The sequence below is a fragment of the Anser anser genome (assembly GCF_964211835.1).
Source record: "Anser anser genome assembly, chromosome: 14".
Classification (NCBI taxonomy): Eukaryota; Metazoa; Chordata; class Aves; order Anseriformes; family Anatidae; genus Anser; species Anser anser.
In genome coordinates this window covers 13,251,003-13,266,438 of record NC_139735.1, presented here as the reverse complement: position 1 = coordinate 13,266,438, position 15,436 = coordinate 13,251,003, and the positions used below count along the sequence as shown (strand labels likewise).

The 15,436-nt window shown below is 49.1% G+C and overlaps 1 protein-coding gene across 8 annotated transcripts in view; it reads right to left on the bottom strand.

Moving 5' to 3' along the window:
• Window positions 1–15,436, bottom strand: part of SIL1 (SIL1 nucleotide exchange factor) — a 94,184-nt gene that overhangs the window by 23,385 nt on the left and 55,363 nt on the right. For all 8 annotated transcript variants that reach the window (XM_083798777.1, XM_083798782.1, XM_083798776.1 and 5 more), the window contains 2 exons: window positions 15,056–15,247; window positions 10,195–10,316 (listed from right to left, as the gene is read on the bottom strand). In XM_083798777.1, the coding sequence (XP_083654903.1) occupies window positions 10,195–10,316; window positions 15,056–15,247 (314 nt within the window). The remainder of the gene's footprint in view (window positions 1–10,194; window positions 10,317–15,055; window positions 15,248–15,436) is intronic.

Below are 15,436 nucleotides of genomic sequence, written 5' to 3'. Positions count from 1 at the left end.
CTGCTGCTGCGCTGCAGGAAAGGTGGCTGGCCCATGCGAAAGGCTCCCCTGGCTGGCCTGGAGGGATGTGTCCCTCTGCACCTTCTTCCCAGCTGATGTGCCTCCGTGGAAGCTGCTCCTCTTCCACTTCTGCCCCTTGCTCACTCTGCATACATCAAACCATGACTGCTACGGGCAATATCAACTTTCTACACCAAATACTTCTTTACATTATTTTAAAACCCTCTGCTTCATTCAACTAGCCAGGGTGGAGGCATCCAAGACCCTCTCTATGGCCAGCACACCCCATGGCAGCACAAGCCATGGCTCTGTGCAGGGGGAGATGTGCGGCCAGCACCAAGCCATGGGCTGGGAAATTGGGCTGCCTGCTGGGGGGGCCACAGCTGCACGTAGCCGCCCCCCTCGTGCCCTCTCCAGACACACTGACACTACTCCGTGTGCTGACCTGCTCTGGCGTTTGCAAAGCAACTCTGCCTTCACTCACTGCTGCTCCTCAGCACTGAAGCTGCTGAGGACTTGCTGACCATGCACGCGTGGCCGTGGTTGGAGCTTTTCGGCTGGTTTGCGTGGGGAGGGCTGGCTTCCAAGGCACGAGGCGGAGACCTCCTTTCTGCAACTTCTTTTCTTTGTCCTTTCCAGGAGCTAGGTGAGAAAAACTTTAAAAGTGCGTGGCTACAGACTCCAGAAACACCCACCAATGCCCAAACCCAGGCAGACAATGCCACCCTGTACTCCTCCGCTGCTCCCTTTCGAGGGGCAGATGCACCCTTCAACATTCCAAAAGCAAAGATGCCCCCAGCACACACGAACCATGCGCTGCCTCTGCACCTCCATGCTCCCAAATTCCTTGGAACACACCTCAAAGCCTTCTCCCCACCCAGCTCTGCTCTCTATCGCAGCAGTCGCACAAGAGCCATCAATGACTGCACAGCTGTGGGAAGCTCGAGACCAGAAATAGCAGCTCGTTACCGAAGCGTGTCATCGCGTGCCAGGGACCCCGATGCGCCCTTCGGCTCCTCTTCCCATCGCTGGCACAGCTCTACCAGCTCCTCGTGCCCTCCTCCAGGAACAAAACACACCTGCACCCATCCCAGGACCCGTGTCGCGACCTGCAGGGAACAACCCGGGACTGAGCCCACCAAGTGACATCTGCATTTGTCACACCGAGCTCCTCAGCCCGCGCGTGGGGACTCACGCCACCTGAACTGGTCTTGGGATGCTGCCCGGGCAGGACCAAGCCCCAGCTCCACGCAACTCTTGAAGGGTTTGGTTAATCCTAACGCTGACTCCAGTTTGGGTTCCATCTGTCTTTATTCCTCCAGGGACTAATAAAGCAGCACCGTGTGTTTTCATACACTAGCTGAATCAAAATTAAGACAGATTTCAATACAAAGTGCCTGAGAAGAAAAAGCATTTTCTAGTAAGAAAATTTCAGGGTCGTTACAGTTCTCAGCTTGGAGAAAGATTTTGTTAAATAAGATCAGCAGGGTATTAATTTGGAGAACAACACAGGTGAATTCCTGCTTGGTGCAAGACACAAACACACCAAAATCACATTCATGGGCTCTTAGGACAGGAGCATGTATGGAGATGTGCTCCCGTCCCCGTCCGAAGGGAGGTGGGGAGCTCGCAGCAGGAGAAGAGAAGCGCCCACGTGTGCAGCAGCCGACCGAACGCATTCCTGCAGCCGGCACCCTGCTGCACCAGGCATGGACCAGAATCCAGAAACCCTTTTAAACTCTGTTACGTTGACAGGAATAGATAATAAACCAACCAAGAACCCTTGCGTTTCATCTCATGTGGCATTTTTTAGCTGCTTAAGGCTAGGGGAACCTCTGCGTTTTACGGTGCCGTTACCACCCCAGGATTTTTGCTCCTACCTCCCAGAAACCCAGCCACAGGCGCTTCAACCAGACAGACCTGCATGTCCATTTTAATAAGGCAACTCCTATGTTGATCTAGTGGTTTATAAAAAGCAACACCCCTAATTACTGATCTCAGCAGACGGAGCCAAGGACTAACAGCCTGTCCCTCAAACAGCCACGGCCGAGCTGTGCCCATCGCCGCCCGGCCGCCAGCCAAGCAGCAGCACCGTGCTCACTCATTCCTCTCCCAAAGATGCGATCCTCCTTCAGTGACAGCCAAAAAATGCAGGGATGCTCATGATGGACAGGTCAGCTGCAGGACAGTTAACAAAACTGAACAGGTACAGCTCGGCGTTGGGGCAGGAATAACTGAGAAACGGCCACGAACACGGAGGGAGCAGCGTGATGGACGGGGCGTTGGCCGTGACCCACGTATCACGCAGGCTCCAGCTAACACCACCTGACTGCTGGCAGAGTCCTTTCTCTTTCCCATCACCTATTTTCAGGGCATTCAGAAAATTTAAAAAGGAGAGACAGAGAAGTTACATGGTGCACTCCGTGCTAGATTCATAACAGACAGTACCAGTGAGAATCTGCGAGAACCGAAGTGCGCTGCGGGACAGCCAGGCGCGTCTGACGGACGCGAGGACGCAGCCCTTTGATGGTTGCCTTCTGGAACTGGCTACCCTGGCAACTCATTAACTGCAGCGGAAAGGATAAGTGACGTACAGAGAACCAAATTGGGCTTCAGATCTATTCAGAACTCACGCAGTGGCATCAAGGAGCTACGACTTGGTGGGCAGCAGCGGCGATAACGTTTCTCAAACCCAGGGGATGGCTCCAGGCCACGGGGCAGGGGCTGCCCCTCAGAGCCTGGCAGGGCTCAGAGGTCTGCCCAGCCTCCCAGACAGCCAAGCCAGCGGGTCATCCCCTTCCAAACCACACGAGGCAGCTCTGAGGGCTTCCAGTGGACATTTTCTTTTAAGCAGAAATAGGATCGTCTAAAATACAGATCAAAATCTGGCTCACAAGAAGATGCAGAACGTCAGCACCTGAGGGAAGATGCAGGCAGTCAACAGTGATGATGAGTTTCTTCAGAAAAAGATAATTTCCAGTAAGCTGTTGTTTTTTCTCTCGGCAGAACATTACCCTATGCAAACACTTGGAGAGCCTTGAAGGGGCTGCGGTTGGAAGCAATCTGGTGGAAGACCTGAGGAACTGTCTTTGTGGATGAATAACCAACTGTTTCGCTGCATCTTAAAGCACGCGAGCAGACAGAAGACAAAAAACTTGATCAAAACACAGTATCTGGAAAACAGGCAGGCTGGAGGATGCCAGCCTGGGCACGAGCTCATGTGCCGAGACTTGATCCCTCTTCAACCAGGACAGGCAAGGGCCAGCATTAGGCACTGTGACAGCCCACGGCTGCTGGCTGGTTTTATTTGCTCCCTACGCGAGCCCTGGGCCCAGCAGCTCTGCCTTCCTCTCCTCGGCACGATGTGGAGAGCAGGGGAACAACAGAGGGCTGGCAAGAAACTGGAGCTAAACCCCAGACGCCGCCTGGAATCCCACGAGAGCTACGGGCAGGCCCCCAGGACCCCTTCGGAAGCCTGGTTCTGCCTTTCCTGGTCGTGCTGCGAACCCGGAGGGATCTGCCTCTGCATGCTTGCAGCGTACAGCCTGCCAGCAATTAAATCCAACAAAAGCAGCAATCAGGAAAGGGGTAGGAGGGTGCACACAGCAGGACCTGCAAAGAAAGGGACGGGATCCAGATCCTCCCATAGCAGCTCAGACAATTGACGTAATCACTGGGCCAGCTCTGTCCACCCCAACCCCTGCTCAGAGCAGGTATGTAATTGAGGCTAGATCCCGCATTTCCTGCTCTCATTGTTCGTCTTCCTCCCATTTTTTGTTTCTTTGTTCTATTCAATGCACTTTCTCAACCTCCCTTCTAAAAACACATTAGCGACGGGCTGCTACAGCCCTCTGCACAACGTGATTAAAGAGGAGACGCAGATGCCTCTTCTTTGTGGAGCGTTTTGCACCTATTACTCGGAGGGAATGCAGGGAACACGCGACATGGAAAAGTCGCAGCAGGTCAGGAAAATAATGTAGGTGTTATGTAGGAAAATCTTTGAAGCTTGTGAAGCCATTAACTGAGTGCAGAGGCTGTAGTAGAAAGGATAAACACAGAACATGGATGATGAATAAATAGTGGCTGAAGTGACAAAGGAATACATGTTGCGTCCAGTGATGAAGCACCAAACCCAGCGAGTTTGGGCTGTTTTTTGCAGAAAGTGATTAGGTAACCAGTCTGAGTGCGTTTCTTACAAATGAACCACAAGAATTCAACGGCTTTAGCGGAGAGCACGCCTCGTGTTTTTCCTAAATGAGAGAAGACAGAAACAAGGTGTTTTATACAACGCGTGACCTGGCTGCGAGGGCTTTTTTCTGCAGGTTGTGTCACCAACATCCCTGCTAAAGGCAGGGCGCTGCTGAGCCCGGCCAGCGGGCTTAGGTCCCCAGGCACCGCCAGCTCTCCCGCGAGCGGTGCGCTCAGGGCACGCTAGCTCTAGCACGCCAGCGAGCTCCTGCACGGCTCTGCAGCCCCTGCCTCCTTGTGGGAGGCATTCACATTCATCCAAAGTGAAGACATCCCCAAGCCCAAAACAATCTCACTGGGACAGGCTAAGATGTGCTAAATGTCCACCCGTCCCATGTCCACCACGTCCTCCCCTGCTGCACCGGGTCAGCCTCCAGAAACCTGCCCTTACCCAGCATTTACACGACCAAAACACTCAGGAAAATGAAAACAGAAGCAAAACTCAGATTCTAGATTTTTCTCCCGGGGTCTCCTCTTCCTGTTTTCACGAGAGCACAAGGATGGCAGTTTACTATTTAATTGTTAATTACACTTCCTTATTATATTTCAGATGATGAAAAATGTTTAGGGATTTATTCTTCTGTGTAATTAACCATAATGACGAAACACAGTTTTATACCGCACTGCAGTTTTTGTTGAGGTTATTTATAATGGGAAAAGGCTAAATAGGTTGAGTTCATTATCGTTACAGAAAAAATTGAGGTGACCCAATCAAATTAATTTGAAATTAAGTGCAGTGAGGCTGCTAACTCCACACAAGTCAGGAGTTTAAATAAAAATAGAATAGAATCTACAAAGCAAGAAATTACCAGTGGGCAGGGAGCTGAGCTAGAATTACTGCGTCTGAAAGGTGGCAGCACACAAAGTTGTCAAACAAGGCCACCGAAGCAAACAGCGAAAATGAATAAAGAGATAGGAAAAGATTGCAGGGTGTAAAAAGAGAAGCCGGAGGAGGAAGAGACAAACATGAAGATGGATTTGAAATAAATGGGAAGGGACAGTGCTTGTTAAGCTAACTATATGTATCTTTCTGCCTGGAGATTCTTCTGTCCTTATGAGACGGAACCAAAGCAAGGTCTTCAATTTTACTTTTCCTGAGTTTATCGTGTACCACTGGACCTCAATATTAAACAGCAGTGAGCATCAACCAGTTTCACTGCGAAGTCAAACTTAATTCCAAATCGTTACATCTGGTGGGGATTTTCTCCTGTTGGCAAAGATCCTGAAAGCCGCCAGTACTCCTCCGACAGACACAGGAGTCGGATGCGGTAGGAGAGCGGACACCACCGAGATACCAACAGATACAGGGGGTGCGAGACACAACATTCCCCCGTTCCTACCTCCCGAAGGAAAGAAGATGGAAAATGAGAAGCCGAAGTGAGAACAGGCAGACCTCACGGTGCTGAGCAGCCCGAGCACAGCTCATCGCGGACCCACGGCTCCGGGCTCCTCTTCCAGGCTCCTCCTTGCCGACACAGGGCAAGCTCTCAAGGCGCCTTGGGGCTGGCTGAGATGAGTAACGGCTCTCGGGATGTTTGTGATGCACGTTGTCAGAGTTCCAGGGGTTTGTAACTTATGGGAAATGAATAAGAGAGGCAATGGGCTGACATGAGACACGTCTGAGAAACTTCCAGGCTGCCGCCAGACGATGCCCAGGTTACTAGCTGGGACGGGTTTACTCCCAAGCCTTTGCCAAGTCGTAACACTTGATTTATCATTCAGGGCTGAAATGGGGAACAGCGAGATCCCGGTAGCTTCGGGCTTGTTGGAAGGTCTCCCACCCAAAGAGGCTGTGCTGGGGACTGCCTGGTGTTCTGCAGGACATCTGCCACACACGAGATCAGACCGCTGGCTGGAGATCCTGTCCCCAGCTACACGGCTCGAACAGAACTCAGGTCCTGGCTCCCACTTAGGCCACACCAAAATCTCACTTTTTGCCCTCTCTGCCCTCTCCCCGTGAAATACAAACCGCTTCTCTTTGCCTCACAGGCTGCATGGCTTAGCTCCTCTCCTTCTTCACCTCTAATTCACCCCTAAGCATATGGGGATCATTTGGGATAAAGCTTCAAGAATGCATTTGACATAAATTATTGTTCCCCTCCTAAACGGATTACAAAAATCCTTTTATTGCAAAATATTAAAATGTTCAAATTATTGGTGTGGAAAAATGCTTCCTGGTGGTAAAGTTTTTAAAAATTGAGGTTTTAAGCACAAACGTAATCCTTCCTGGCTAACATTTCCAGTCTTGTGAAACATCTAGATACAAATTGCACAGAGGCCTGGCTGTGCTGTGAACAAAGGAAGATGTTGCCTGTAAATAGCTTAGAGGACATCAGAAGACACTTCTCTCATCAGCAATCTTTTTAGCTTAATATAGCTCCTCTTTGCATAAAACATTGACATTTTTGCAATGTTTGGACCCAATGGTGCGAATGCTGATTGTCATCCGAAGATGCCGGAGCGTACCTTCAGAAATATGCAAGAACATTTTACAGACAGTAGTTTCACTTGCCTCCAAAATGCTGTATCTTAATATTTCATACTTTATATATATTTAAATGTTAGTACCACTGGATAAATGCTAACATGCTTTTATGCTAATGCAATCACTGAAAATCCAGATAATGTTGTGTATTGGCATATACTGTTAGTGAATTATGGATACCTAAATGTACAATCCCACATGCCTAGCAATTATTTTTGTTCGTGCATTTAACTTTTATTTGCAATCAGAGCACATGAGGATTGTTCAAATGAAGTTTACTTTTGCAAACTGCTGAATGGAAAACATTTCGTTAAAGGTTTAAAAACAGTGAGGCTGTGATGAGGTTGCAGAGTTGCAATAAGGGCAGCGCTCAGAGAACTCTACCAGATGGAACGATGTTTGGTTTGGTCACAGACTCGGCAATTAAACCCCAAATGTCTAAAACGAAGGACGTATAAGAGAAACAAGAGATGAAATCTTGATTTCTTCCGTACCAGGTCACTCTCTCCCAAGACAGAGGCTCACAAGTAGAGGCAGACAGAGCCCTGGAGGACCGCATCCATCCAGGCAGTTCCCTGGGACCCTTCCCTCTGGGGACCAAACTCCTCTGTGCTAAGGCTGCTTTTCAAAACCAGTTTAAGCCAAATAAACCAGACTGCTATCAGGGCAAGGAAATCCCAAACATCCCCTGCCGTGCCTTCTCTTCCTCCTCCTCCCTCCTGCCTTTGCTGATTTCGGCATCTTGGCCAGCTACACGGCCCATTGACTCAAATTGCTGATCTACTTGAAACCATTTTACCCCAGCTTGGTTTTCAGCTCTCTGAGCCAAATCCCCACCAGACTGCACGCAGGCAGGGCCCGGGACACAGCCCGAGGCAGTGCTGCTGCTCTTCTACAGCAGTTGCACTGAAATTCACTGTGAAACCAGCGCCTGAAGCAAGGGAAGAACTGCTATAAATTCACCTCCCACCTGCAGCTGGTCATTGGCAGTGAGGAAGAGCTGCAGTGAAAGTTACAGGCCTGGAGATGGAAATCAGAGCTTCAGTTTTAGGCTGTGAACCTGGGAAATCACCAGGCTCTGTAGGAGGACACGGCTCTGACCTCTCTGAACAGCAGGAGTAAGACCTGGGTGATGCAGCTGGTTTCTCCATCCCTCCCCTGCTTCGTGCCTGCACCCACCCAGTCAGAGTTACAGACAAAGCAAACCTGAAGAAAACCTGAGCATTTTTCAGTTTAAAAGTTCTGGATCTGACCCCTGCAGGTCTGAGACTGCTCAGTGCCCTGTGGTTTTCTCCTGTGTAACACCACTCACCTACAGACAGCACCACAAACGACCTCCTGCAGGTTCGGCTACGCCAGGACTTACCGACCTCCCAGGCCGGGCAGAGGAGCTGCTACGATCACAATCCCATTTTTCTCTGGGAAGGTTTGCTTAGCTTGAACCTGCTGGCCTGAGCCAACCTGGCTGCTTTCACTTGAAGGGAGCTGGGAGGTGCCACAGACCCCCTTGGCAAGCAGGAGACTGCCGCCTCTTGCCCAGGCACGGCTCAGCATCCAACAGAGGACCTGATACCAGCACGGGGCACGTGAGCACAGATCAGATCACGTCCCCACAGCCCAGTGAGCTACGGCACCTCTGGGCAGTTACAGGGAAGTCCTGCCACCAGACTGAGGCCCCCAGGAACAACTGCGAGGGAAGGAAATAAATAACAACCCCTCCAAGGAACAAAGCACAACCGAAAACGCTTAGCGTGAAGTACATGAAATGCCCCTGGCAGTTTAAGCAGAGCATGGAGTAACCTGAGAAAAGGTACGAACAAATAAATTAACCAGCTAGCACAAAGCAGATGAGTTGGCATGTAGGTGTCTACTGAGAAAGCTTAAGCACAGCAAGGAGAAAAAAGCAAATCCAAAACTGAAGCATAATATTCCTCACATTTTGGAACTCAGCTCTCAGACAATACATCATCTGAACCACTCAAAATTACCATCTGTCAGAATGTCCTTTAAAGAAAAAAGGCTTAAAAGTTTTCAGAGCAGTATTTTAATATTGTCACGTTAGAAAAGACACGGTTTCTGTCCAAAGGAAGGCATTTCCAACAAAATGAGGAATACTATGCAAGAACATTAGTTTCATCAGCCAGTGCTACACGCTCATCTCATGAGAGAATGAATTTCTTGAGTCTTGATCATGTCACATTAGCTAAATCCGGAAAGATAGGGTTTGATAGCCCCTTTTTATTTTGTAGGTTGCCTTTACATGTTTCCAGAGCCTCTGCATGAACCATATAATTAAACATCCACATGCCATTAAAAACCCTAAGGAAACAATTATAGTTTCAAATATTCAGATATGCCAGCAGATGACAAGCAGGTCTATGTTTCTGCCATGAAGGAATGCATCTTATTGTAATCAATAAGGCGAGCTCTGTTTCAAATCATGAGCTGGATCATTTCCTGGTGTAAATCAGGGGACCTGCTGCTGTCAGTGAAGCCCCATTACTCTGTACATGCTGAAGACCAACTGCATTCTGTGTAAGGTTGCAAAAGAAATGCAGATTTGTAGACTATATATTAGACTAAGTGATACATAATTTATAACGGTGGAGAAAGTGATCATATTTTTAGGCATCGAAATAAGCAGATATAATAATGGTCCTGACTTTCAATCTTCAGTCTTCACTTCTGACCTTGAAGTTTGGGTCCATCCAATGCATTTCTGAAGTCTCTGTGCAGGGGAATGCGCACTATACCCGTGCACACAACAACGCCCAGACACCCGTAAAACAAAAAGAGCACCAACAAAACCCACCTTGCCCACAGGGTGCACCTGAGTGGTACACGTTCCCACCTAGCACGGGGCAGACTAGGTTCCTGTGGGCAACAGCCATCAGCCAGTGAATCACAGACATCCTCCAGATCAGTCTCTAACGCTGTATCTAAGTGAAACTGCTTTGGTTACACCTGTAGGTCAGAGGGAAGTGTCCCTGAGGCTAAAAATAAAAAATAAAATCCCTTCAAAGACCATGGGAGCTGCTATATTTCTGAAATCAGCATCTCACTATCCTAAAGCAGCTTTGGAGCAAGGAATAGAAGGGAGAAAAGAGCACCCTGGGCGCTCATAACTGCATCGTCCTCAGAATCTTCCCCCTGAAAGGGCTGCTAAGGGGATAGGAGGGGAAGGAAGAATTATTCTCCTCGGATTTGGGTAAAAACAAGGAGATCAGGGAAAAAAAGCAATCATAGTTTCCATGCTGAATTACTTCTGGCTAAGTTTAATGAGCAGGGTGAGGATGCGCTGAAGGAAAGCCTGGGGGAAGTGAAAGGCTGCAAGAAAAGGGCTAGGCAGGGGAGAAGAAACTTTGGTGTCACAAGAGGAAAAGCTTCCAGCTCTGGCTATAAATGGGGGAGCTGAGGAGAAGCACACCCAGCCCGTCGGGCTGGGCAGGAACAGAGCTCACCTGGAGAGCGCGGCTCCCAGGACGAAGGCAGCATGTTCCTTCAGGACAGGCTCCGTGCTGTTCAAGCCCTCGATCACGAGCTGGAGTCCACCCATGGAGAGGAAATCCTTCGCGTTGTCCACCTGGGCGAGAGCAGATCCCCGTCAGTACCAACCAGCCAGAGCCGCAGGCCTCGAGATTCAACTCCATCATTCAACAGCGCCTTGCTTCAGAACGAGCATCAGCTCATCCCTCCCCGTCTCACCAGCACGGAGCTTTAAAAAGTCTAAATTAACAGAGAACGATCGTGGCTGGTTTCATACAACACTGCCTGTGAGAATGGACGTCATGTTTGCAGGAACAGAGCCTGCTGACAGGTGGCTATTATCAAATGCGGAAGCATTGCTGATACTTTGATTAGCTATCAAAACTTCCCTCGGCACATGCCTCAGCAATTCAGGAAACCTGATGATGTCAAAAAAGAAAATTCTCTGCTCTCTTCTCTGAGCAGGCCATTACTGGGAACCCAGGGAATTGTGTGTTTTGCAAATGCGATTAATTAATTAATCCTCTAATTGCAGCACCAGGAGTTAGAAACTCTTAAGAGCCCATCAGCAGCCGTGGTACATCAGCAGCATCACCTCTGCTCGCAGCGCTGTACACGGGCTATTCTAGGCACTTGTCACGAACGTGGTCAAAAATTTCCTGCAGACGTGGAAAGCAAGAAGCCAGACCCTGCTCGGGAGCACTAGCGAGAGCTTTTCCCTCGGGCAGCCTACACAATGATTTCTCTAAATCCGACAATATTGGAGTAACTGCCACTAGGGAAAAGTTTAAACGTTAGTGGGAATTCCTCCAGGAAATTCATCAGTCTTTGACTTTAAACAAACGTGGGGCTAACCAGACAAAAATCACAGTGGACATCTGTTCTAAGGGAGAAAATTAGAAAAGGGCTCTGAGTGGTTTGCAAACAAAATTTAGAGGAACTGTGCAAAATGCTTCAAGTAGAAAATTCGGTCCAAATTCAAATTAATGCATTTTGGTTTTAAAGGCTTTTTTTGCAACTTATAAGGAAATCTGTCAGATTTTCAGAATTGCTTATGCAAATAACTTGGGTTTAGGATTTCAACATTTCTCTTTTGCAAAAGAAACAAAGACAGCATATATTGGTGGATGGAAAAAGAACAAAAATGAGACTAGCTGGGCAAAATGACCTCCCTGGTTTTAGTGAGAGGGCTGATCTGAAAAGGTAGGAAAGAACAAGCACTGCGAAGTGTGCAGAATATGTCAGACTAACACATCATTTCCACGTCTGAATGCTCTTTGAGAGTCAGCAGTGATGTCATGCTTAGCGTTATTTCTGTCTCGGCCGTGTGCCTTCACCAAACGTGGCCATAAGTCAGATGGTTTGGATGCCATTTTCTTGAACGAAGAAGCGACTCGGTTTTGTGTCCTACAGCCTTGTCTTCACCAAAGCACGACCTGGGGAGCTATGGCTCGTCTGTTCTCCCCACTGGGACAATACCTGTCACTTGCTGTCCCTCTGCAGAGCCGGTAACAGAAAGGCAGTCTCTGGGGGTGTCCTGTAGCTCATTCAGGATTTGCAGCAGCCTTTTGATCCTTTCAGGTCCTACTTTTAACCGTCCCTATAAACTGGATCTGCCAGACCCCTTACCATTCTGCAGGTCCCTCTTTGTCTACAAAGAAACTTATGCAGCAACCTAAATTCATCTACCGGCGGGGGCTTTTATTGCTCAAACTGAAAAAAAACGAGGCTGTTTTAAGGCTAGAATTGGACGTTTACTTCTGCTCAGGAGGGAACCGCCTCGTTAGGCTATGCAGTGCCTGTCTAGAAGGGAACGCTGTGCCACAGAAAGTTTCCAGCATCAGTCGTGCTAAAACCAACCGCTGCTGTATCCTCATCGGGAACAGAGTCCTGCAGGGCAGCAGCAGTGCCAGGGAGAGACCTTGACTGCAGAATATAAAGTGCACTGTAACGCTTATTTTGAAGATGTATTCATTTTTAACCACATTTCTTCCTTCACTGGAGTCTCTTGTGAGAGCTCCTTTCCTCACCATTAAATTAAAAAGAAAAAAAAAAGGCACCAAAAACCACAACAAAAGCCCCAAACCCAACAACTCAAAGGTATTAACCTCTCTGGGGAGCAGAGGATGCTGTGAGGCAGCCTGCCTGTGCCTCGCTTCAGTCCACTGAAAACAGCACGGAAGAAAGGCAAAGATCAAAAGAGCTCTTGAGTAAAGTACACAGGCAAGGTTGGAGAGGAGAGGGATGGGAGAAGAGCAAATATGACAGCAGTTACTTAGGGAGCGCCTTCAAATTGGAAGGGAAGGAAAATGGGGAGGGGAGATGAGAGAGAAAACGTTAGGAAATGAAAGCGAGGAAAAGCAGCATGTCAACCATCCGCGATGGAGAGGAAATTAGCAGTGAGAAATGGTGTAGCATGTCAGAGGAGGGAAGAGAGAAAGATAAGGAGAGTAAATAATTGAGAGAAAGAGCCTGCAAAAGCATGAGCAGGGCTTGGCTCCGCACACTGCTGTGCAAGCACCGTGAACTCTGTTTATAAATGAGTTATGCTCTGGCCTCTGCACATTTGCATTTGTTTTTTATGCATTACGGATAACCTAGGAAGCCAAACCGTCCTGCTCTTCCTCCAAGATGGACTCCCAAACATGCCAACTTGAATCCTGACTGATGAGAAGCAAAGCAGAGCTGGCAACCCGAAGCCAAGCAGACAAAGCCCTTGGGCCGGCTCTCCAGGAGCAGGAGAGCATCTCTCCCCAGCTCAGCCCCGACCACAGTTCCCCTCTGCTCCTTCGTGGAGGGTTTGGCAGCTTCCCGTCCAGGATGCCCGTGACCGCGCTGCGGAGCAAAGCACAATCCTTCACTTGCAAACCCCGCGGGGCACGACGTGTCCCACTCAACAGGTATTTTGGGAGAGGAATAATCAGCAAAAGCAGAGGCACGCTGCCACCGGTACCCCGTGCCGGTGCCCACAGCCCTGCTGCCCCAGGACCCACACCTGCGACGTCCCACAGCCCCCAGGGGCACGGCGCCGCTCCCGACCCGTTGGGTCCTCGCAGCGCTCTGCGGCACAGGCACACTTGGCTGCTGCTCAGTAATTACATTAAGCCGGTGCTGCTAAAGTCAGTACCGAGCGGAGATAATGCTCTGGACGCATTCAACTCGCTGGAAGAAGAAAGAGGAGGAAAAGCCACGCTGGCTTACAGACAAGTCATATTTCTTATCAGCTTCCTGCCTGATGAGAAGGTGCTGCCCAGCCATCTGCCCCGACAGCGCGGGCACAGAGCAACGTTGTGATGGATGCACAAAGGAGCCCTGTGTGCGCCGTGCCAGCCTCCCTGCCATTTCCCTCTCTGACCCATTTGATGCTGGACGCGGTTCCCTTTGATGCTCCGAGCCCTGCCCTGGGAGCGGAGATCGTTTCCCTGCTGGTCCTGTCTGAAATGGCTCACCCCATCCTGCGCCACAGGCAGGCAGGGTTTTACGCTGGAATAATCCAGAACGTTATGCTGGGATCCAAAGCATCCCAGCGTGTTTGGGAATTGCTTTTTAGCATGCTGGCCTGATGCTCTGGCACCCTTAACTGGACAGAATTAGCCCTGAGTAGAAATACGAAGCTCTTAGGGCGCCCATTGTTCACACTTATTCTCTGAGTCAGACAGATGCCGGCAGTGAAACAAAAGCATTGAGAACAAACAGCAAGGAAGCCTCTGCGTGTGCATGACAGAGATTTATTGTGGAAAGGCAAGACAAAGAGCCCTGCAAATAATGCTTCTATTAGCTGGAACATGGGACTCCATTCCCAGCAGCTTGTTCCTTCAGCTACCTTCCCCCCAAAAATGTGTTTGTTTTTGTAAGAAACGCCATTCCAGCGAAAGGTCTTGCGCCGTCACCTCTCGAGAGTTCTCCTTCACCCTCTGAAATAACAAAAGTCACCGAGAGTGACAGTGGAAACTCTCCCAGTCTGCTCCAGTCCCTCCCAGTCACCGGGCAGGGAGAAGCCCCATCCTCTCCCAGGAGGCTGAGCACAGTCCCGATGCCCAGACACACAACCAAACCGCTGCAGCCTGAGAAGGCACCAAGCACAATGGAGGAGAGCGGCATGCCCAGAGGCTGCAGCAAACCAGGGTTAAAAATGTGTGAGCTTAAAGCAGAGCAAGAGAGATCTGAGGGGGGGGGGAAAGAGTGTGAGCGTAAACCAGAGGAAGAAAGATCTCAGGAGATACTCAACCTCATGCACAGCCAATTACCATGGCTCAGCTGATGCTCAGCAACTGGCCATTTGCCTGAGCCTTCAGTCATTTCTGCCATCAGCCCAGCTGCAAGAGAGGCTCTGCAGGCCAGTTCTTACTCAAACCAAGACAAAATACAGGCTTCTGGGTGTCTGTCATCTTCCCTGGTATGAAGACATTCTCTGTGAACTGGTTTAAGAGGACCTACTTGCAGCCACAAACGCTTTCCATGGAAGAAGCGAGAAAATATTTTTATTTTTTTTAGCAGCCTTCAATATACTTACCCAGAAAGTGGCAGATAAAACCCATTTTCATAACATTAACAAGTATATAAAAGAGAAGAGAGGACAAGAAAAAAAGCCTGAGAACAGACAACAAATCAAGCAATACTAACCCCTAGGAAACTGCTTGCTACTGCTACAAGTGATGATTTATTCAAACTCGGATAAAAAATAAGCCTGCAGTAGCCTCTGCTATCTGTTATTGTCCCAGGATTATGCTAATTAAGTAATTTGTATTACCTGATACTGATAAGAAAAATAAAACCACGTTTATAATACCATAGTCCCTGGATTTTACATGGTAGTTACAAATGCATTTTTGTTACCTGGTGTACATAATATTCGAGATCATAAAGCGCCGCTACTTTTTCATCCAGTGTGGAAGCAGAGCTGTTGAATTTGCTGATTAATTTATCCATGATTTCATAATCTGTCTCCATCTTCACGTTCAGCTTTTCAAACTCCTCCTTCAGCTGCTGTATGGGACGGAACTTCTTCTTCACCTCTTCCTCGTGGGCCTTGAAAGCAGCAGGAGGAAAGCAGATATGAAGGCAGGCGATAAAGAAAGCAACCCCGGCCCCAGACGTACAAGGGGAACGTGGCTGTCTCGTATTTACCACTCTGTGTCAGAGCTGTAGGGCAGGGCTGGAAGGTACCTTGGGAGAAGGTGCAGGACCTGAAGACAGGGGAGGGGACAGCTGCCCAGG